General features: G+C 34.5%; 1 protein-coding gene across 1 annotated transcript; it reads left to right on the forward strand.

The window, feature by feature from the left end:
- Positions 1-2: 2 nt before the first annotated feature.
- Positions 3-25052, forward strand: LOC144435741 (uncharacterized). The gene is made up of 10 exons (XM_078124353.1): positions 3-97; positions 3503-3585; positions 13091-13201; positions 16472-16526; positions 18164-18267; positions 18958-19078; positions 21261-21379; positions 21579-21762; positions 23160-23295; positions 24718-25052. The coding sequence occupies exons 2-10, from the start codon at positions 3519-3521 to the stop codon at positions 24856-24858; spliced, it is 1038 nt and encodes a 345-aa protein (XP_077980479.1). The 5' UTR covers positions 3-97; positions 3503-3518; the 3' UTR covers positions 24859-25052.
- Positions 25053-25677: the final 625 nt, after the last annotated feature.

A 25677-nucleotide genomic window follows, 5' to 3' on the forward strand; every position in this document is an offset into this window, starting at 1 on the left:
GAGCGGACCGGGAGAGTAGAACGAGTGCCAGACCGAATCACTGCTTACTAAGCGGGATAGTCGGTCCCTTCAAATTACAACAGTACAAGTTAATAAAGTAAGTATTTGTCATCAACATGAGATATAATAAGTTAGATCTAAGGTCACGTTACTTGTGCAGCGGACGAGAATAATTACAACGTCTGACACATTAAGTGAAAGTTGTGGACAATTATGGAAATTACCTTTGCATCACCATATTTACAATAACATTACCTTCCTTTATAGCTTTATACTTGTTATGATTAAGTCTACGTCATAGCCAAAATAAATTTTCAGAAGTTGCGTTGAAGATTGGAACATGTGCAGAATGTATACACCGCAAATCAAATGCACATTTAGTAATTAATGTGGCTGAATGTGTGGTGGTGGTGTGCACGTTACCTTTTGTGCTGGCCTTCGAATGTGAACAGATGTTCACATTTCTTTCAGGCCCATTTGCGTAAAGCAGGTTTGTGCATTTTACGACCCTGCACATTTTTGTGTAATCAGACTTTGCCATATAGACATTACATTGATGCAAGAATCAAGAGTTATACAAGGTGCTATAATCATGTATAGTTGTGGAGAGAAATCTTTGTCAAGTGAACGTCTGAAAACGATACTCCCCTTTGTTTATACATATGTATGTTTATTCAGTCAGTCATCTCAACAACATCAACAATAACAAAGCGCCATAGAAGTTTTGCGCTTGTTATGTGATGTTTTGAAATGAAATGCAGTGCAGTGATACAGAAACACATTTAGAGAAAATAATTTATTTTATGCACATACTAAATGATAACAGCATCGGTCAAAGTGAACTAGACATTTAAAAAAATATGGTATTTCTGACCTCATGACTTTTAATTAAAAGATTTCTGTAAGGTTCTAGAAACTTGGTAGTTATAGGTAAATATGGTTATTAAAGGACTGACTGACCAAGCCTCCCACCTCCACCCTACCCCCTCCCCTCATTTGAGTTAAGTTCTTGACACATTAGCCCATAATATTGTAAAATATGCAAGTGAATTCAAAGCTATCAAGGAAATGTAAATTGTTTGTAGGTGTAGTAGCAGTTGCATTTCACACATATACATGCTTCTTTAAATGTATGTGTTACTATAGAAGATTTATTTTTAGAAGTTCCAGCAACACCTCTAAAAGAGAAAACTATGCACAGCTCTCTGTTGTGCCTGATTACTCTACTAACACCTCTCTGACAAGCGTTAAATATGTTCTATGAATTCCAGTTACAAAACCCCAGAAAATTGGTGATGGGAGAACAAATACTTTGGTATGTTAGCATGTTACTATCAGAATTTGCATATAGAATTGGTTATATCTTTCAGCAATATTTCACCACTTGACTGACGCCAGTGAGGGTGTTTTGTACCTGTGTTGAGCTCTTATAACCTTGACATAGCAAGGTTAACTACTGTATACGTATACAGGCATGTATTGAAATTCTAAACAGTTCATTGTCTCTTGTGAGGACACTTGTTAACTATTGAAGTTAGAGATAGCTTCAAACAACAATAAAAATTTAATTCATAATTTTACAAAGTATAGGTTATCATGGTACATGTTATTAACATTTTGAAGTGGGCATGCGAGCAGTAATTTGTAGTAACCTGCAACTTTTCCAGGCTTTATTGAGTTGCATTCTTTACAGTGTACATTTACATTAAAGGTCACATTTCTCCCTAAGAATAACCAAACATTATTCCCATATTAATTTGAGCTTGAGTTTGAAATTAATAGGTTGATTACAAGGCCCCATATCTGTCTATTGATTCCATTCAAAGTATAGGTAAAGGCAAAGTTAGAAATCAGAGTTTCTGATAAGAGTTTAGTATGAAATGTGTAACATCAATAAGGGCTGAGCACAGGGCTTCTGACATTTCATCATTGATTCCCCTACATAGTTGGGAGATGGGTTGACATCAATATGGGAGGCATGAGTGAGCATCAGTCTGATTAAAATCCAATGTAGTGCACACCTCATGATTTCTTTTTGGCTGTTAGGTACAGCCAAAAAGAAATTGCGAGGTGTACACTACATTGGATTTTAATCAGATTGGAGTGAGCATATACAAGAATTAACTGTTGATGAACTTTACTGTACAGTGTCTAGGTCCTGAAAAGACACCTTTGTTTCATACTCGTACTAGTACCAACATGTATTTCCACCACAATACCTATACCACTATTAATCATCTTAAACCTTGTCTTCGTCTAATTAGTGGCAAATAATTACCTGTAATCAAGTTACAACTCAGCAGGCTTTAATCGGATTGGACGGATTGGCTGCATAATTACTAGTTTCAATGGTCATGCAAATTCTTTGATTGTGACTGATTTAAGCTCCATCTACACTTTGAATTGCCTGACTTGATGTATACCCTATAGCCTGTAAGATTGTAAAAGGGTTATTTAAGATCCATTACTCATTTCTTCAGAAATAAACATTTACTATATTTTATATTATGATAGATAGACATATTGTACATCATACTTACAATTCTTGTAATGGTCATGTTTTTGTTTTGTGTATTTTTTGTCAAATGTTGAAATCTTTTTTTTAAAATGTTGAAATCTTTCTTGTGGTGTGACAAGTTTGTATCATTTGTAGCAATGCAGTCCACTTTTATGGCTGCTGTATTCAGTAGTCTCTCAGTGTTGGCCAAATATTGGTAAAATGTAATGTATATTTAATGTGGCCCAGAGACTAATATGGCTTGACAAACCTAACAACATTGTTAAGCCACAGCCACAGCCACTAAATGTCCGTGTATTACCATTTAGTCAGATCAGTAGATGTTTACACTCACAGCATAATGTGTTAATTTGGGGCAAATAGTGAGTTTGTTCTAGCAAGCTACTAATTAATGCAAAGCTGATAAACTCAGATAAGACATTGATATCAGGTAGGAAATAGAACAAAACAGTGAGAGGAATATACAGAAAATAATATTAGAAATCCGGAAAATCGCGAGTACAAAACTGATTATTTGTCCTTTACCCTGTGGTTAAGCCAGATAGCTGAGTCTCTGGGCTAAATTTAGTCAAACTAAGGACATTGTTTTAAAATCTGTTAACACCAAACTTCTCAGTAGCATCATTTGTCTTTCACTATTTCATTATTTGTTTTCCGTGATACTAAGATTTGCATATTGTATGAATAATTAAAACTTCATTAAAAATAGGAAGTGTCTGAATTCTCGGAAGGTTACCATAGTAGCACTCCCTTGCATGATGTTATTCAGTAGCACATTCTGAAATGACTTGTACATGTACGTTGTAAATCACCTATGTATGTAAGTCAAGTAGCATGTTGCTAGACATAATAGACATTCTCAAATTTACTGCTGTACAAAGAATTCCGCCCAAGATGGTGACATTAGCTTCATTCGTATGTTGATATTGTCTGGACACATAACGAAGACACAACAGTTACTCAGTTTCTTTGTTTGTTACACAGGACTGCAGCAAGAGACATGAAGTTTTGTGTGGTGGTATTGTTACTTTTTGTGCTATATACAGGGAACATAGACGGTCAACCAGGTATGTTCACGGTTTACAACTTGTTAACTGTAATATGTATTCTAACAAAGATCTCAGTAGACAGTGTTTCCATGTGTGAACAGCAAGCAGTCATGACCCATGTAATAGTTTAACACTAGCAAACAAAGGTATTAGTCACCACTGTGTTATTGTTAAGAGCTAAATTTAGAAATGTTGATTACCCATGAATTGTGAAACACAGACTATCTTTTGTCTGAAAGTGTTGTTTCGCATGGGGCATACTTGATACATTTGTTCATCCCTGTTGGGTAAGATTGGTTGATATCATCAATCCAGACCAAAATGTGTTAATACCATGTCAAACATTGTGCGTAAATTATATCATCATTACACTTTCCACTATACTCAAGCCAAGTTATTGCCTTTGATCAGAAAATATGGATTATATCCTGGTTGTTCTACATCAGACAACGTGTCTACCTCACTGATTTTGTGTTGCTTGAAATATGAGTCAAAACATTCCAAATCGCCATTATTTTAACCAATTTTTCATAAATTATTCTTGAATAGTTATAATTACATTGTATATTATTTCCCAATAATTTGCTTCTGTCAGCTGGAAAATACTCAATGACCTTAGGAGTTTGTCACTACTTGTCTAGCAATTCGTAGTGACAAAGCCCCTTAGACCACTCATATTTTCCCTCAGCTGAAAGAAGAAATGTATTTGGAATAATTTCTCTAATTGTCTGACCAAAACCATAGTCTATTATTGATGGTATTTTATGATAAGTTTGAGCCACTGCACATGTCTTAATAATAATATCTTTGTCACTTAGACTCAAGCCAAGCGTTTATTTATTATAGTCAAAATTTTTAAAAATATTTAGCGCATTTATGGTTGGAAAAATAAAACACCTCCCCTCCCCCTCAACTTAACATAATGACCATCAATGAATAAAACAATAGTTTTGACACTTAAACAGGTAAGGCAAATATAATGTGCAGTAGCCTACATTGTATAGACTTCACTGAAGTCATAGGAACATTCCTAACAACAATTCATGTGATATCAAATCAGATTTTATAGTAACAGCAATCACTTTAACTACACCGTTAGTTCTTGTCTTTGAAATGAGGACTTTTCACCCAGTACATAAAAATCATTTTAACCTAACTGCAGAGAAAATTGTGTCAGGTTTAAGAGGTTTTCTTACATGATTTCTAGTTTCCAGTATCAGATTTAATTATCTCAGGATGTGACTCCTGTCTCTATAGTAGTAGCCCTGTAAAACCTCAACTAGGTTTTATAGTATCTGAGTGACAACTATAGTGTACTGTACTGGTATTATTTCTAAGTTAGCGTCCCACTGGACTACATTTAATCTAGAGGATTTACATCAAAGTAGGGAATGTTGAGTCAGAACAAGGAAAGCATGGCACTAAATTTCACGTACATGTACACAAAATGGGAATTCCATGTTAAAAAATTTAGCACCATGCAAGGTGTGACTTTGTATCTGTGCAGCCAGTAAAGGGTGTCTGTACTTGTATGACTGTTTGGGAACTAGATTTTGGCAAAATAGCTTAAAAACTTATGATTATACTTAGTAATCCTTTTGTACATGTATGTCTTGTTTCACTAATATGTAGTAAAATACCTTTCTACATAGATTTTTTATGCTGTCTTTCTTAAATCAGTGACAATGGTACATGCTGTGAACTCTCTGCTTTTCGTAAAATGTATTTTGTATCCCTATATTCTTGTGTTTGTAGGCCATAGAGTACATTTTTTGTATGTGATTGAGTAACAGGACCATCCCCCGATTCCACCATGCTAAAAAGTGACCCTTCCTGGATTTCCTTTCTCTAAAACCTGACCCTCCCCCTGTAAAAAAATATTCAAAAACATGGGTTCAAAAGTTCAAAATAATAGTTAGGTTTGAGCTTCTGTTCATGTAAAAAAAAATTGAAAAGGAAACATGCTCCTGATAAGTAAAGTCTCAATTCAATGAAAGACAAGAATATAGAAATTTAGTATTGATTCCATTTTTTCACTCCAATAAAGAATTCCAGTGTAAAATTAGTCACAATTTAAATGTAGTCAATGACTACAAAAATACATTCACTGACACACACACACACACACACACACACACACACACACACACACACACACACACACACACACACATAAAAAAAAAAAAAAAAAAAAAAAAAAATAGTCTGAGTCAGTGATATATTATGTTTTACTCATGGATAGTGAATTAAATTCCTTAACCATATAATAGTAGTTACTGGATTTATCCATTTCAAAAGTAATTCTATCACTTTGAAAGATATGTCCAGTGTCCTTCAGGTGCACCCATTCTTTCAGTTCACATAGTCTCTGTATCTGGTTTACTACATGTAGCTCTACACTATAAATTGAGATCATATTTCTAATATACAGTGTATAGCTACATCAAAGGGAAACAAATCATACATTATTGAAATGGTAATATCCTCAAGCAACGTTTGTTCATAGTGTTTACTTGGTGCTGTGTTTCAGAATGTACCTTTTATAGTTTACACTGAAATAGAAGGAGATTGTCAGATAAAAATCTAATCAAATATTATTAAACTTAATCTACTTTTTATTCTGGATTATTAAAAATTATACTATTGTACATGGAATTTGCAGTCAGTAAATTAAATGACTGTAATTACAGGTTTGGCAAACTTCATGTTTTCAACAGTAAATTCATCTCATTGATGTGACAAATACAAATATCAAAATATTGCAAACCCTTAAGAAATTATGTCGTATAAATCTGAGGAAGAGCTGGTTGACAAAAATTTAATTTATATATTCATGACTTATTCTATTCACCATATATTAATCTACATGTCTGTCCAAGTGTCATGTGACAGGATAAGGAGATAGACAGTTGCCTTCTAACGAACCTGACGACACCAATAACCAATAATTTTATCATGGTTTCATCCTTGAAAAATCAATGTGAAACAACATATGCCAAGTCCTTGTTTGTAACTCAATAAATTGCAAAAAGTTTAATACCGTATTAAAGGGAAGTCATGCTAAAATTGTTTTATAAATTAAAAATCTAAAATAAATATCCAATCCTCATCCAAATGGCCACTTTAAGTTTAATACCGTGCATAAAAACTGTACATACACAAAAGACAAAAGAGGCTACACTTTTTTATTTGTCATACATGATGATACCTGGGAGGCTATACCAGCCCTAACCTGGCCTCACATTAAATAACTTCATTTGGCAAATACACATCTTGTGTAATTGTGTTGTATCAATTTGTAATGTATTAAAGGCCAAAGTAGTCAGTGTTTTTGTTGAAATACACAATTTGTGATTTACAGTGTCTGAATGATGACAAAGCTTAAGTTACTCTGTTTAAAGTGTCTGGATGTTATAGATAAGCACCAAGCCATTACTGGATGAATAAATCACATTCTAGATTGAAAATTGATTTGCAGTGTCTAGTCAGACATTAATTTTGAAGTCATCTACTTTTTGAAATGATAAAGAAAGATATATTTTCCCTCTTTTGGGCACTCGTACTTTTGATTGCATTGCACTGTAAAACGTACATCATCAGCATGTGATTAACATAATAACTATCATCCATACTATTCGTACCAGTATTAAACTGAATTTAACTTCTGATCAAAACTTATAGAATGACAAACTTGGAAATGATTGGACGAGCTCAGAAAAGTCTTAATTTATTGGTAAGACTTGTAAATAAAGGTTGTGTGTAGACTAAACAGAAATTATTGTATACTTTAGAACACTGAATCAAGGCTTATTTAAAAATTGCACGGTTATTCTACTTTTTGAAAAAATGCAATGCTGCTGACATCAGACCATGGACAAACGGAACCTGTTACAGACAGGGAAATAAACAAATGAATTGGATTATTAAATAACACTTGGCACAGCATGTTGGAACAGCAGAGACTTGTATTACCCACCATGGTTTGATAAGAACAGTTTTATGTACATGAAATGCCAGGAAAACTCGAAATTTGTTCGTGAACATAAACTACTATGTAAAGTGGCCATAAAAATGTTCTTATCAAATGATGGAATCTGTACAACATGCTGTGTCAAGTGTTATTAATCCAATTCAGTTGTTTACTTTCTGTGTGTTTGTAACAGGTTCCTTTCGTCCATGGTCTGATGTCGACAGTTGTATATTAAAAATACTCTATGTACAAAAAGGGTGAAATTAGTAGTAAGAGTTGTGTTTGCTTAATCCTTGTATTGTTATTACCCTTTTTAGAGCAACACATATTATTTACCTTGAAAGGAGATTAGGGTTTCAGTTACCTAAAGAAGGATTAGAAAACTAGAAAGTGGTCTAACAATTGACAAGTAGAAATAATCTCTACATTTTGTGTAGGTAGTAGTTTATAACTAGAAGGTTGTCTCAACTAAGAAATCTCCATTACACATTATATCATGAATTGTAGTGTAAAAATGAAATATTTAGTCAATGCCATAAAAAAGAAAGTAATGAATGAAAATGAAATATTAAACATACTGAGAATGTGGTTAGTTGTGGAAAGCATGTAAATAATAAAAAATTAGGGTTTACTCCACTGACTATGTCCAGTTTGTTAAAGTGATCATATGGATGGAATATTGGGTATTATATTTTGGATTTTTAATTTATAGAAAATTTTTATATTTTATCATAGCTTCCTACTTGAAAAGTCAACATGAGGCAACATTGACAAAGACTGTGTTTGAAACTCAATACATTCCAAAAAGCTACAAATTGTGTAAAGAGTTTGTTATTGTACGTATATATGTACGTACGTACGTATGTACGTACGTACGCACACACGCATAATAACAAAGATTTTACACATTATTGATATATTAGTCTTTTGCAATTTTAATATTGAGTTACAAACAAGGACTTGACACATGTTGTTTCACATTGATTTTTCAAGAACGAAGTCATGATAAAATTCTTTTATGAATTAAAAATCCAATAATAAATATCCAATCCTCATCCATAGGCCACTTTAACATACCAGGAAGTACAAACTACAATACAAAGCAATTGCTTGACAAAGGGTAATATCTAAATATAGATCTGTCGTCTCGCTAACAGTTTTTTACAGCCTTCGGCAGACTGCATCTGTCCTTGTATACTCTTCTGTAGTATAATGAAAGTCAGAATATTCATGGCATATTTACTGATTTATTTTTTGTCATATTCAGTGTTATTTAATTATGTATTTTCATTACATGACAGTTTTCAAGGTGCAGTAAGAGCAAAGAGGATACCCATTACAGCAAACAAATATACAATGTACTTTTCACAGACCCAAGGTAAACCTAAGAAAAATAATTGTACTATAAAAGCAAGCCTGCAAGACAACCATAAGTTAACAATGAATAAATAACACAAGGTTCTTGTCACAGACCAGCGATATACACTTACTTTAACTATGGTAGACAAATAAACCCAGACAATATAGTCAATGTGGTATATACTGTTTTATACCATGCATGAGCCAGGTTCAATAAAAAATATGAAATATTTATCTGGTAGTTCTACGTCACGACAACGCGCGTCTGTGTCACGACAACACGTGTCTATGTCATTCGTTCTGCTGTACAGTGTTCGAAATATATGAGTCAAAAAGTTTAAAATTGCCATTACTTTCCCCAATTTTTAAAAAATATTACTGACAATGATGTAATTATATTATTCCCCTATCTTTTTCTTCACCCAGCTGGAAAATACTTGTGATCTATATGTAAGGGTTGTCACTATGAGTCTAGCGACTTGTAGTGACAAGGGCCCTTTTGGTCACTTGTATTTTCCTTGGCCGAACGAAGAAAGATATTGGAGAATAATATCTCATTTAGTCTAGTTCCTATACCAGTATCATTACGATAAACCACAGTTGGCATCCAGACTATATCTAATTATTCCTTCCAGATTTAATTTTGAAGAGTGTGTGCATACTTACAATGAAAATAAAAACTAGTATAAACTTTTGTTTAAACCAAATTTTAGTCAGTAGTTCACTTGGTAAAGAAAAGGTTAATGAATTGCCATGACAACCACTACATGTTAACTACAGTCAATTGTAAGATGGCTTTCAGAACTAACTACTCAAGAAATGCAAATGTTCTGTAATATTAATCATAACATAAAATCCAATCCCAAATTAGGGACAATTTTAATTTTTTTTTTCAGTGCAAATTTGTTTGCTAAGGTTGGGGAACCCCAGGAAAAAATGACAGTGTTTCCCAATAAAGTCTATGGTAATTTTGTTTGGGAACCCAGCTATTAAAATGACATGGAATCCCCAGTAGATTTTACCTACTTACTGCTCTTAGCAAAAACACTGAAATATCTTTTATGGACATTTAAGAAACATAATTTATTTATATTCTAAAACTTAAATAGCTGAGCCATGACATATCATAAGAGCTATGAGTATGATATCAGCCTGATATACACTGAAATGTCGTACAAATTGCATATTTTGCAGAAAATAAAAATTGTGAGTGCTATTCCAGTGAATACTAGCAAATACTGAAGTTGTGAATTCTCCTATAAATGACAAATCATAATGGGTGTTGACATTTGCCCTAAATCAAAAGAGAAACATAACGAGATATTTGTAAGAAACATGAAAGGTGTAGAGGTCAGCATAAATTTGTGGAATACAGTAAAATGTCAACGACAGAATAGGCAAGTCATTATCTCATTTCATGTTTCTGTAGTAAATTGTCATTTTTCTAAAAGTCAAAACAGAAATAATTGCCTTTAGCTAGTACAAGGCCAGTGACCTGAAGTATCTGCAGAATATGATATATAATAACATCTTGCTAACACTAGCCGCGTTCACACTACCACACAGGGAGTCATCTTAGAATAAGATGGGTTAATTTGTTGTTATGAACTAGCTTGTTCTGGAGTTAACTAGCCAAGGTTTACTGATCTGAAGTTAGTGTGAACGCAAACACCAATATTATTGGGGTAAAAAAATTATGATGTGGGAGCACCTGAGGAAGGATTGTTGATGTGTAAGAAGGATTGTACAATGCCTCGTATAGGCCAGTTTCCATATTTCAAGGCAAAGAAATAACTTAAAGCCCAAAGTCCTGTCATTTTCGTGATAGCCTGTCTACATGCCTTTCCTCCTGATTAGACATTCTCCATGCTGCAGCCAAATGTCAGACTAGTCTATTTATCACCAAAATCATGCCTACTAATTTTTGAACAGTCAAGAATTTCTCACCATTTCACCAACTGTCCACCATTACTTTAATTTATTATCTTGTATTAAACTAAATACCCCAAAGGCATACAACTCTTTCAGTTATTTTTGATGCCTGTATGGAAGAGAATGTTTTCATCATGAACCATTGTGGAAACTGTTATCAATAAAATTGTTAGTCAGCATCAATTTGAGCAATGTGTAATTAGAAGGCTGTGACGTCAATGGTAATGTTTGGTGCACAAGTACCATTGACTTACCCTCAAGTTAATGAAAATCAATCTGTATCCGTCATATGTATTGATTATAATGGGTTTTGTTATAGAAATACTGCCTTGAAATAACAAATAATTGTGTTTAAATAGCTTTATGTGTTTATCAACCATGTTCAGTTGTCAAAAGCAGTGTACATGTATGTCAGAACCCAACTATCAGAGTATCACTGAGGGGAAAATCAGGTAGAACTTATAGCCTCCTGGACATCATATAATGTACTATAGCCTGTTTACGGTGCTTATGGTATATTCCTTTCAATCTCTCATACCTCTAGGCTTGTAACTAGAATTGCAAAAAAGCTGTAAATACGGTTTGAAAACCACAATGTATAAATGCCCATTCAGCTTGTCGTCACCAAGGAGTATTCAAATATATGCAGATGATACACATGCAAATGAAGTGTATGCAGATTAGCACACATCTCAAATACACATGCAAAATTTGAAAATATGTAACTAAAATTATGATTATTTCTTTGTCTGTCACTATCAGTTGATATATGTAACTTATTGACCAACAAACACATGAAGAATTTGACCATTCTTTTTCAAGTGTGTGATTTTTGGAGGCAAAATTAGTCACTATTGAGGGGACTTTAAACTGTTTTGTTTGTCGATCCCTACCCGGTTGATAAGTGAAACTCACCTGACTAACTAATAATAGACAAAAATAGCAACAACTTCAGTGGAGATTGGAAATATCAATGGTCTATTGACTTAGCAGACAGAAATCTTAACAACATCAAAGTTGGCTTGAAGTTGAATAATGGACGAATCCAGTCACTTTACCAAATAAAAAAAAAAACTAGAGATAATTATCTCTTGACTTCAGCAGCAACACATTTCATACTTTCTACACATTCTCTACCTATGAAAATGATAAAAATGTGTTTATTTTAACTCTTGAGTGATCACTAACACTGATATGCATGTCAAGGTATATTTCCACTTTAATGTAAAGGTCACCCCACATGGCCATGAAATGACTAGTAAAACTGTACAATGACAAAACCTTGTCATGAATACATTGACAGTGTTCTAACACACAAAAGACAGGGTGGAGTTGTGATTCTCAGGTGACCCCTTCACTTTGGGAGACAAATTGATTGATGGTAAACATTAGGTAAATGTACAAAACATTGGAATTTGTTTGATAGTATCTGTCTGTTGGGGTTCTTATTTGTCCATATATGTAGTAATTACTGATTGAGTTTCCCTGGAGACTCATAGTGTGTTGCTGTGTTGGCTAGTATACCTGAGTAGAATTTGTACTAGGGTATATATCTTGTTGGAGCTGTCACGGCACGTTTTACATGGAGCTTTTAGTACATGTACATAGATATAGAGAGAGATTTGCCATTGTGTATACACTCCTGTATAAATTCAGTGTTATGTAAACTTAATATGGAGTGCTAGTCACGAAACTTTCATTCTACAACTGCCGACATCAGACCATGGATGAACAGAACCTGTGACAAACAGGGAATGTAAACAAATGAGTTAGGATTAATAAAACTTGGCACAGAATGTTGGAAGTACAGAAACTTGTGATACATTCTGTCATTTTTGATAAGAACACTTTTATACATTAAAAGTTCACCTTCACTAACAAATATCCAGTTCCACTGGCATTTCGTGCACACCTAAAGAGGCCATAAAACTGTTCATGTCAAACCTTGGTGTGTAATACAAGTCTCTGCTGTTCCAACATACAGAACCAAGTGTTATTAATCGAATTAATTTGTTTACTTTCCCTGTTTGTAACAGGTTCCGTTTGTCCACTGTCTGATTGCTGTAGTATGTAGAGTGAACTGTTTATTTTTAGAATGAGCCTCATTGCCACTAAAGGTTAATAAAAATTATGCAAATTGATGTTGATTATCAAATTATTAGCTCATGATAAGATCACACTCTGTATAAATCAACAGTATGTGTAACTTATATGTGAATGTCTAGTTTTCAAACTTACATTTTAATTCCTTGTCTCTTTCAGTTACATGCCAAAGTGGATCTGAAGAGTGTGGTTGGAATAGTCAGTGTGTGAATGACGTCTGTCTATGCAATGAAGGCTATTCCAGTCAAGATGGTGCAGACTGTGTGCATGGTAAGTAAAATTACAAATGACTTTGATCTTGTAAGAATGAAAAATCAGACATACGGTATATCCTGTCCATACCTAATCTGGATCCAATCTGAATTAAACTGATCCAGATCACTTTAATCCACATCAAAACCACTTAGGGTCTAAACTGAAATATTGAAAGATGAATTCGATTTGAATTACATTAAGCGTACCTGTCCGCACATGCACCAGCTTCAATTCGGATTACTTATTATCAAACTAATTCACTCAAGTACGCGCCTGTCCACGCCAAGCCTAACTGATCGCGATCTGATTTTAATTACTTTGATCCGAATCGAAACCAGCACCCAGAGTAGGCTTTGATTCAGATTCGAATTAGATGTGAATTAACCACAAGTATGGACAGGTAAATTAAATTGGATCCGGATCAGATTTTGTAGTATGGACAGACTTATAGCGTCCAAGTTTAGTGTCAGAATTCAGCATGGTCATACACGTAATATTCGTAACGTTACATCATTGTATGTTGAGTATTTTTTTGGCTGATTCGGATGCCATGAACTCAAAGGAAACACTTTTAAATTTTAAAACAGCTTTTGTAAAATTAGTAGCCATGTTTTTGCTAAGGTTGGGAAAACCCCAGTAACAGAAAGGTGAGAAAGTGGTCAAATGAAATGGCAGTGTTTCCCCCATATAGTCTGTGGTAATTTTGTTGCAGAACCCAGCTATTAAAATGACATGGGAACCCTGGTAGATTTTACCTACATATACTTACCACCCTTAGCAAAAACACTGTTAGTATCATTATTCCTAACTTTTATAAAGGATAAACTACAATAAAGAGTGCTAATATGTAAATTAGATTGTAATATTTATATACACTCTACGGTACTGAGGCATAAGAATAGCAACTGAACAAATACAAGTAATACATCACATCACGTCTATGGCCTCCTTGACTTTCACTGACTGACCATGTGTGTTGCATATCTAATAAAATATATACATCCTCAACATACTCAAATTCAAATTTACATTACCCAACCAGTGAAAATATCAAAAGTATATTTGTTATCTATATATACATGTATAGCACTTCAGTCATATAATAATACCAATATTTCCTGACCAATATTTCATTTTGAACTAGTTTCATTGGAATTAATATTATGATGAAATCATGCCAGTTTTACATTCATGTTCTGTTAGTTTGGTTTTATGTGTGAAAAAAAATGAAGAATTGCTGATAAAGATTCATTGATATTTCACTATATTATATTGGTTAGGTACATATAAGCTGAAACTATTCATATTTACTTTTAGCAATTAGATGTCTGTATAGAATATTTAATATCTGTACACATAAAGACAGCATAGAAAAAGCTAACAATGAGAACTAAATGCAATACACATGGCGACAGATATCCTGATCTTTAGAATTAAGTGGAAGGTTGATAAATATTACATGAATGTCATTAGGAAGTGTGGTTTACCAAATTGTATTGAATTGAGCCTTATATAGCGCCTGACACTGTGGGATTGTCTGAAGGACAAGGTTCTAGGGAATACGGAAATGTCACCGTGTGTAAGATCTGGATACTAGTAAATGTCTTGTAATGCCTCAAGGGAAGCTGAATCAGAAAGTGATTGTGTGGGTGTTTTCCATGGTTTACCATATTAACCTAACTTATACTATAGAGAGATTTGGCTTCTGTGTAGCCTTAAATAAAGAATGAATCTATTTTTTTATGAAATACATAATGGAAATGTTGTTTGGTTATATTCATGATGAAATTATTAATAATGCATGCGTCAGTGCTGTAAGGTCATATCTTCCTAAACAATTGCATAGCAGATACGACCTTACTGCACTGACGTGACGAATGAATCTATGGTATAAACTGAATCATAACACTGGTGGTGATTACTTAATTGTATTGGTTAGTGTAGTATTGAAAAACATTGTCGCATGCCACATGTATGTCTGTATAGAAATGAGTGTGAGAGTATTCAAGTATGTGCAATCATGATGTGACTATTTGTAAAATTTGTAGTGTTGTTTCAAATAAACATGAAATGATAAGAGAAGCCCTTGATGTGTGCAGAGTTTCAGTGTGGGTACTCAGGGTGTTTGTATTCTCATATCTGCAGTGTTTTCTGCTGCACTTTCACTGGCTTCATTCTTGAAAGTACCACTGTAGAGAACACAGCTATAATATACTCTTACAAATACTCCAAGTATTGCCAATCTAAACACTCGTATTAATAAGGGGGCTTTGTTGATAAAAGTGTTGTTTTGAGTTAATATTTCATCAATTCATTGTGAACCTACCATATTATAAAATGCATGTCAACATATTTATACCACAAAGCCAAGTCCAAAATAAGCAGATTTGTCAAAAAATGAATCTTTATAGAAACAGGCATTGTCACGTACAGTGATACTGAAATTTGTATGCAGCTTGTAGCCTGTGTTGTAGATCTTGTAAAAATTACAGTTGCATTTGAAATTTTACTGTCTTATACATTTGAATATTTGATCATGAAATAAGGGCTACTACACGTTAATTCTTAGTTCACTTCTATGATACATACATGATACAGTGTTTTTGCTAAGATTTGGAAACCCCGGTAACAGTAAAAGAGAATATGGTAAAACTAGAGTGGCATATTTTTCCAATACATTGTATCATGAATTTGATGGCTGAGGAACTCAGTATGAAGATTTTACCTGCTTATCACCTTTAACAAAAACACTGTGATATACTGCATGTATAATATCAATGTATTGTACATTCTAGGAGCAGTATAAATTGTCATTAGTGTAAGGTTTAGTAGGCTAGCTAATTCTCCATCAGTACTTTCTTTGTGACTGCATTTAATGGAGTTCCTATGATGATTGCATTGATTGGGAAATCTATGACATGGATGTTGTAATAATTACTGTTTATGGTCCAACAGATTATGTGACAAGAGTCAGATTATATTAGCCATGCATGTAGGGTTAACCATTTGGATTTTTGCCAGAAATTATGATTTCCAATGGCGTAGTTGTAAATGTACTACAAATCACAGAAGAAACGACATAAGAAATTATACCATGCACAAGCCATTGAGAACAAAAAATATGGAATATACATTCTAATCGTTCTACATCACAACAACGTGCATCTATGTCACAACAATGTGTGTCTACATAACTGGTTCTGCTGTCACAGTCTTGTTTCTTCTTTGTCGCATCCCACCCTGCCTTGACAAAATGTCACTGATTTGTTTTCATCTTTAATACAGATCTCTGTTCTATAGAAGACTGTCTGCAGTGTCTTGATGCCAAAAAATGTTCTAGGTATGAACTGATATTTTAGTTTTCAGTGCTTTCATTAATAATGGCAGCAAAGACTAGGTAAAATCTACCTGTGTAGTAACTTCCCCTACCAAAAGTATGAGACAAGGTATGAAATGCTATGCATATTTCACCTAAAATTTTCTCCCTCCTCCCCTGTCTAATACCAAAGTTCCCAAACTGTAGCTTAAAGCAGCAAGTTTTGAATTGTACCTCATTCTGGGCTTGATGTGTGAGATGTTTTTGTTGGCTTAGTTTACTATTAAATTTGAGTTGTATATTTCATTTGTAAATTTGTATCTTTTGACTTATGACCTTGTTACTATGGCAACAATGTATAGAATATAGATGAAGTGATAGGATTATATGACAGCACATTTTTCACGAGAACATTTCAAACCATAATTCATATTTTTATTGTATAATAACAGCCTGTATAGTAATCTTATATGCTGTCTTCGAAAATGATATTTGTTGATAATTTGACCCAAGATCATATTTTGCATATCAATTTGAAAATTCCGTTTTCTTGGATATATAATGATAAAAGAGATACGATGAGGTTAGATTTTTAAAAGATGAGAAAAGTAACGTTCCTTGAATACTAAAGTAAGAAAGAAGTGAGCGCTCATCAAACTAAGTCCTAAAATCATAGGGAAAGATGTGCATTTTGTCATTTACCTTTAATTTTAAATTTCAACGTTTTTCAAAGATGAAAACACAGAAATTGTTTCCCCATGTTACATCTTTACTAGTATGATTCAAGTATTAATATTCAATTCTAAATATCCCTGACATTTCCTTTAAATACGATGCCATGAATGTAAAAGATATTTTTGTCTGAAATAAGTACTTTGATGTTAAAATAACACACTGAAGGTATAGTTGTGTAATAATGTTACTTGCTTCCTTACTTCCTTACTTACTTACTTACTTACTTACTTCCTTACTTACTTACTTACTTCCTTACTTACTTACTTACTTACTTCCTTACTTACTTTAATTTACTTACTTACTTCCTTACTTCCTTACTTACTTACTTACTTACTTACTTACTTACAAACATACATACATGCCTACCTACCTACCTACCTACCTACCTACCTACCTACCTACCTACCTACCTACCTACCTACCTACCTACCTACCTATTTACCTACCTACCTACCTATTTACCTACCTACCTACCTATTTACCTACCTACCTACCTACCTACCTACCTACCTACCTACCTACCTACCTACCTACCAACCTACCTACCTACCTACCTACCTACCTACCTACCTACCTACCTACCTACCAACCTACCTACCTACCTACCTACCTACCTACCTACCTACCTACCTACCTACCTACCTACCAACCTACCTACCTACCTACCTACCTACCTACCTACCTACCTACCTACCTACCTACCTACCTACCTACCTACCTACCTATTTACCTATCTACATGTATCTACCTACTAAAACAGTTTATCAAATGGAATTTTGAGAAACATAAAAGAATTATATCACTGTGTTAATAACAAGGACAGCTCAACTGATGTCCCTCAGCTCAACAGAGAGAAATGAAGTGAAAACTATATTAGTATTTGTACAGATGGATAGTGTAATATTGTATTTGTTTATGTATTTTAGATGTAAGAACACGGTAGTAGAAGGAACTGGTGAATGCGTAACACAATGCCCATATAAGGAATCTTTACAGTTCCATGGTGACTTTGTAGGCAGAGTTTGTACATGTAAGTTTTTGATACACTCTAGTCTATCTCTGCAGCGCTGTTTCCCATGGCAACCATGTCACAAGTAGCTGGTATTGTAGAACACAAAGATTTCTAATCTGTCAGAAATTACTTATCTCAATTGTCACATAGCAACAAGTATATTTGTGATCACTGTAAAGTATAACAACATAGTTACCAAGGACTTTCTCAATGTGCATTGATAATATTACGTAAAAGATACAATATTAACTGACTAAGCTCCAGCAAAAGGCTTTGAAAAGCTTTTTTTTTTGTAACTTGTATTTTAATCCATAACCTGAGAAAGCTTGAGAGAAATTACTTGTATTACCGAAGACTTAGAGAATGCAAAAAAAAGTAATGAATAAATAAATAAATAAATAAATAAAAATAGCAATATACTATTGATTATTAATTGTCAAAACATCACTATTAAATATGATTCAATCATACAATGTCATGCATTGCTAATTTTATCTCAACATAATGTAGAAAACTTTAAAAAAAATATATTTTATATTTTAATATTCTTTCTGGTCTCTTTTCCATTTGAATATTAAAGTCACATAAAACTGTCACATTCTCAGTGTCTTTTCTTGAAACAGTAAAAGCTAAAAACAAAGTATTTCATAGTATATTATCTTTGAAGATACAACACAGCTTATTTTCTGATTTGTTCTGTTTCATCAGATCCCAGGGAGACAGCAAATTTACCTGTAGTATACACAGCTATTATTGGTGTGGTATCTGTTGGTATCATCATTGCTGTTATTATTGGACTGGCATGTTTTATCCACCAGAGGAGAACTCAGTAAGTCAAACTAATTCACTCACATATTCCTAGACTTCAAAAGTTTATGTGCAATTTAGATTTCAATGAATTCTTATTTTATAAGATGTTATGTTTGAATATGTTTGAATATAATCAGGGGTTGTGCTAGACTTTGAAATCACTGAGTCCCAGGGACTCATCACTGCTCAAAATGGCAGTATGAATCATGTCTTGCTTGCCATACAAACCCAGACAAACACTAGACAGGTGGTGTGATTTCCTCGCAGCACTTTTCAAGCTTTCATAAATAACAGCTGTATGAAATGATATGCATATTTTAATTTTCATGGATTTACTAAAAACATTACACATTCAACTGCTCACATTTTAAAATTAAATCTGTGGGGAAGCTGCCACTTATTTGTGACTGGCTTGTAGTGAAATCTTTTTTTAAAGAAATTATTCCCATATTAAACAGTTGTAGTCATCAAAAAAAATCACATACTTCCTTAGGAAGAAAACAATAACACATTTTAGTAAAAGTTTCTGTAAAAACACATACAAACTTGATTTAATGTAAATTGTATCATAGCACAGTTATAGATTCCGGTGGACACTGTAATAATTATTGCAATTACTGAATTAATTTTTTTTCCTTACTTTCATGTTAATTTTAAAGTTGCAAGCTGCATGGACTGACACTTATAACTGTCATAAAATCTATACTCTCTATATCTAGAAACTATTTAATAACTTTTTGTAGCTACGTCATCAAAACTGAGTTGGTCTGTATATGTGAACTTTGTAAATACGTTTCCAATCAGCTATACTGTATTTCTGTAACTCTTCACATCTCTCTGTCTTACATGTATTCTTTGTCCCCTCTGTTTCCTCTACTTCAGTCTTCCCAACGCACAAGGTAGCCTATCTTTTTCTCTGCTTTACACTTCCCTGTATCATATCTACCTACCCAGCAATGGTGAGTATCAGGTTATGCATGCTATTAAAACTAACTCTGCATCCCTCATATGTCTTTCTTGTTAACACACCTATTTCTCAATCTTGGTTTATCCTCACATATGTTAGTTTACAGGAAATGATCATTCCACTTTGTTTAAAGGGAATGTACATGAACATTTACTTTGAGTGTCATTTATGGTCAATACATGTACATCTAACACTTATTCCTGAATTTGTTAAGTGGCGATATGGATGAGGATTGGGTATTTATTTTGGATTTTTAATTTATAATCAATGTTATCATGGCGTCCTTGAAAAATGAATGTGAAATAACATATGCCAAGTTTATGTTTGTAACTTAGTAAATTACAAAAGACTGATAAATGTATAAAATCTCTGTTATTGTACGTACAATAACAAACCTTTTTACTCATTTTTTAGCTTTTTGCAATGTATTGAGTTAAAAACACAGACTTGGCATATGTTGTTTCACATTGATTTTTCAAGTAGGAAGCCACGATAACATTGTTGTATAAATTAAAAATTAAAAATAAATACCCAATCCTCATCCATATCGCCACTTTAATAACTCTTTTACATATGACAAGTTTGATTAAAGTAACACAAGCTGAGTTTGTAAGCATATCACTCAAATGAAAATACTTAAAATAAAATAAAACGACATTCCAGTATAATGTTAAATGTTGATGCATGTCTTCCATAACATTATGATTGTCTTCTGGCATTGTTAGAACAGTTGATTGCATAGTAGGAATTTCATGAACATTTTTTGGTATGTATGGTAAATTATAATTTCATCGGATCATGTATGGGTTATATCTTGATACCAGGTTTGAGTTCAGTCAATGATAATGCCAGGTTTGAGTTCAGTCAATTGCAAGCGATGGTTAAGTGTGCTTCAGTAAATACAATACTGCAAATACCTTTTAAATATGTAGGAATAACTACGCCAAAATATGGATAAACTCAGCTTGTGCCCCTTTAAAAAGACAAATTTTGTTTGCCTTGTTTGTTTCTTGTACTATTTGAATATTTCATACTAAAAATGGTAATGACATCACAAGTCTGACTATGTTGCAATGTTCATTTTAACTATTTACAATACTCCATACTCATTCAAGTTTGCAATTTTTGATACTGTTGAACTTGAAATGTTTTCTCCTAGAGTTTAGGGTTTGTGTTTAAGATATTTCACTGTCACATTCTTGTATAAGACAGTGTATATTTGTCTTTGCTGCAGGGGTAACTTTGATTTCCTGTATGGCAAAGCAAGCAGAAGTAAGGAGGCAAGCTCTGTTGATGCGAATGTTGTCAGTGAGAAGTATAAAAGAGACGCAGCCTACCAGAATGGTGGCTTTGGTAAGTTTAATGTTTGTATATGAAACCCTAATTCTTGGTCTGTGGACTGTACTACTTATAAAAAATGTGACAGATTGTTTACAACATTGATACAGGTCTATCAATGGAATGATGTCAAATTTCCCACAATGCATTATTCAAGATAACAGGTTTGCATGCAAGTTGTTGAAGCCTAATTTGAATAATGAATATTTTACAGCCAGTGACTTGCCTGCCAAGGTCAAACCAAACCAAACCAAACCAGGCCATGGCGACAAGACTGAGTTCTTACGTCAAGTGTCCGAACTCAAACCTCATGCTGAGACTTTCTTGAAGATGTTAAACGATGTGAGGAAAAGATACAGGAGCACAAAACAAGGAAATCCCAAGGCAACCACTTACAAGTAAGTGTTGACAACTTGTATATTGGTGTAAACAAAATGTGGGGATTTTGAATTGCTAATTAAAAGAACTTGTCTGCACAGTGAATAAAACGTACTGAGTATATACTTTGTTATATTGGCAGTTGGAAACTGTTGTTACTTACAGGGTGTTCCAGGGTCTTATTTAGTTTGTACACCTCATCCATTGCACTGTTGTTACTTGCAGGGCTGTGGTTCGAGACCTGTCCAGGGTATTACTTCAGTATTTAGTTTGTACACCTCATCCATTGCACTGTTGTTACTTGCAGGGTTGTGATGCGAGACCTGTCCAGGGTATTATTTAGTTTGTACACCTCATCCATTGCACTGTTGTTACTTGCAGGGTTGTGATGCGAGACCTGTCCAGGGTATTATTTAGTTTGTACACCTCATCCATTGGACTGTTGTTACTTGCAGGGCTGTGATGCGAGACCTGTCCAGGGTATTATTTAGTTTGTACACCTCACCAATTGCACTGTTGTTACTTGCAGGGTTGTGGTTCGAGACCTGTCCAGGGTCTTATTTAGTTTGTACACCTCATCCATTGCACTGTTGTTACTTGCAGGGCTGTGATGCGAGACCTGTCCAGGGTATTATTTAGTTTGTACACCTCACCCATTGCACTGTTGTTACTTGCAGGGTTGTGGTTCGAGACCTGTCCAGGGTCTTATTTAGTTTGTACACCTCATCCATTGCACTGTTGTTACTTGCAGGGTTGTGGTTCGAGACCTGTCCAGGGTCTTATTTAGTTTGTACACCTCACCCATTGCACTGTTGTTACTTGCAGGATTGTGATGCGAGACCTGTCCAGGGTCTTATTTAGTTTGTACACCTCACCCATTGCACTGTTGTTACTTGCAGGGTTGTGGTTCGAGACCTGTCCAGGGTCTTATTTAGTTTGTACACCTCACCCATTGCACTGTTGTTACTTGCAGGGTTGTGGTTCGAGACCTGTCCAGGGTCTTATTTAGTTTGTACACCTCACCCATTGCACTGTTGTTACTTGCAGGATTGTGATGCGAGACCTGTCCAGGGTCTTATTTAGTTTGTACACCTCATCCATTGCACTGTTGTTACTTGCAGGATTGTGATGCGAGACCTGTCCAGGGTCTTATTTAGTTTGTACACCTCACCCATTGCACTGTTGTTACTTGCAGGGTTGTGGTTCGAGACCTGTCCAGGGTCTTATTTAGTTTGTACACCTCATCCATTGCACTATTGTTACTTGCAGGGCTGTGATGCGAGACCTTTCCAGGGTCTTATTTAGTTTGTACACCTCACCCATTGCACTATTGTTACTTGCAGGGCTGTGATGCGAGACCTGTCCAGGGTCTTATTTAGTTTGTACACCTCATCCATTGCACTGTTGTTACTTGCAGGGCTGTGATGCGAGACCTGTCCAGGGTCTTATTTATCCTAAACAAGAAGGAATCTGCCCTGAAGATGCCACCAGATGGCAACCAACTCATGAAGTGGGCTGCTCATTCACTGAAGAACTTTGAGAACTGCCAGAGTGTACGTATTCGATCTTTGTATAAACCCTGTCTCTTCTGATATGTGTATACTACCTTTTAGTCAATGAAACCATAGTTTGATCATTGATCAGACAAATTGATGTTTACTGTAACAGTTGTGAATTATGAAAAAGCACAATGTACAGTGTTTTTTTGTCACAACAGGAGACATAAAATGTATAAGCCCCTCAGGCTTTTCCAAACAAATTATTTTTGCAGATGTCTCATCTCATGTGTCTCATACACACCATTTCAGTTGTACAAAAATATCGTACTCTACCAAGAATGCGAACAGTATTGTTCGGAAGTGTCGATGAAAACTGCACACAATGTCACATTCATTTAAAAGGAAATCCATCAGCGTGCATGTTATTGTAACAATTGTTCACAGAGGTTGTCCAGTAAGGTATTCTAAGTTTGTTTCGACTTACCATACTCTTTCAAGAGTATTTATCTTTAATACATCATTTCATAAATATGAAAATTTTCTAAAATTTTCTAAAATGCTCAACCTTTTTCAACACTTGGTGGCGCTGTCCTATCAGTAGTAATTTTGATCTCTTTATCACTACAATCATTCAGTGGAGGGATAGTTTGCCTCCAGAATTGCTGGTAAGCTATTGATGTGAATTGTACTCACTGATAAAATCCAACCCATCTCATCCAATAATAAACAATAACTTTAGCTTGACATTTGACCTGAAGTGTAAAGCAGGTTGTTTCCAATAACTCAACCCCACTTTAGATTTCTCCTCCTGGCCTTACAGTTTGTTAAATTTTGTGGAAATTTCTGTGAGATACTGTATGGTACTAACCCCTTGAGTAACATGCATGACTCCTTACAAAACACACATGTTGACTGTATAGGCAGCTATTGTATATTACAATGTATAACCTATAGCTAGGCGTTACAGCTGTCTGTAAATGTTTCACCTATCAAAATCTAACTGTACTCTAAGGATATCATACAGATTGTACTGTAGTGAACTACAACTGCTGAGATCAGACCATGGACAAATGGAACCTGTTATAAACAGGGAACATAAACAACTGAATTGGATTAATAACACTTGGCAAAGCATGTTGGAAGTACAGAGACTTGTGTTACATTTCATCATTTGATAAGACCAGTTTTACGGCCACTTTACACAATAGCTCACTGGTCACAACAAATTTCCAGCTCCCCTGGCATTTCATGTACATATAAAGATGCCATAAAATTGTTCTCATCAAACTATGGTGTGTAATACAAGTCTCTATAATTCCAACATGCTGTGTCATGTATTATTAATCTAATTCATTTGTTTACTTTCCCTGTTTGTAACAGATTCATTCGTCCACTGTCTGATGTCGGCAGTTGTAGAATGTTTTTACCGTTATACTGACACAACTTGTCTTAATTTTATCATTTTCTTTGCTACAGGCAATTAAGACAAACACAAGTGAGGAGTCCAAGAATGACAAGAATGTACAAGATACTCCTGGCAGTGTCTGGATTGAATCTAAAGATGAGACCAGCTCACTGTACAAAGACTTTGGATATGCAGAGAGTAAATTGATCTAATCAGTACAGCTATGGTATACTGACAGATGAAGGCAGAGATGCACTGAGTTACACAATACAGACAGACAGACAGACTGACAGACAGACAGACAGACAGACAGACAGACAGACAGACAGACACTTTTGATACACAGAGTAAATTGATTTAATCAGTAACTGTTAATTATATGATACACTGAGAGAAGTCAGATATAGACAAGTACAGATAAAATACACAATACTAAGACAGACAATATTCATGCCGAACACGAAGGCGTATGCACAAACACACACACACACACACACACACACACACACACACACACACACACACATACACACACACACAGTCTTAAGGTATCTGTCTACAATGTAACCACAGAAAGAATTTCTGACCAACTCATGTTACATGTGGTACATTATAAACTCAATAACAAACAGTACTATATTTTTATTTGTGGTAGTATGCACAGCTTTACTGTTTCTGTAACACTAGTTGAACACCCCACCCACCCCCCACCCCCACCCCACCCCCACTTCCCCATATATCATACATGTAGGACAGAGATATATGGAATTATATATTCAGCTATCATAGCAAGTACATAACATGTATACTGTTTGTTGCAATATTTGAAAATATAATGACAAGTAACGTTTGATAGGAGACTTGCCTCAGTCAAACTGTAATAACAGGTAGAGTGCAGCAATATGTTAGAGTTGATGTCAAAGCTGAGATACATAATGTACATTTACAGGACATGTATTCACACTATAGTATTATATAGCACACCAACCACAAATCTGGAAGGGAGGTGTACATTTCTATGGATTTTTAGA

This window comes from Glandiceps talaboti, chromosome 5, assembly GCF_964340395.1.
Source record: "Glandiceps talaboti chromosome 5, keGlaTala1.1, whole genome shotgun sequence".
Classification (NCBI taxonomy): domain Eukaryota; kingdom Metazoa; phylum Hemichordata; class Enteropneusta; family Spengelidae; genus Glandiceps; species Glandiceps talaboti.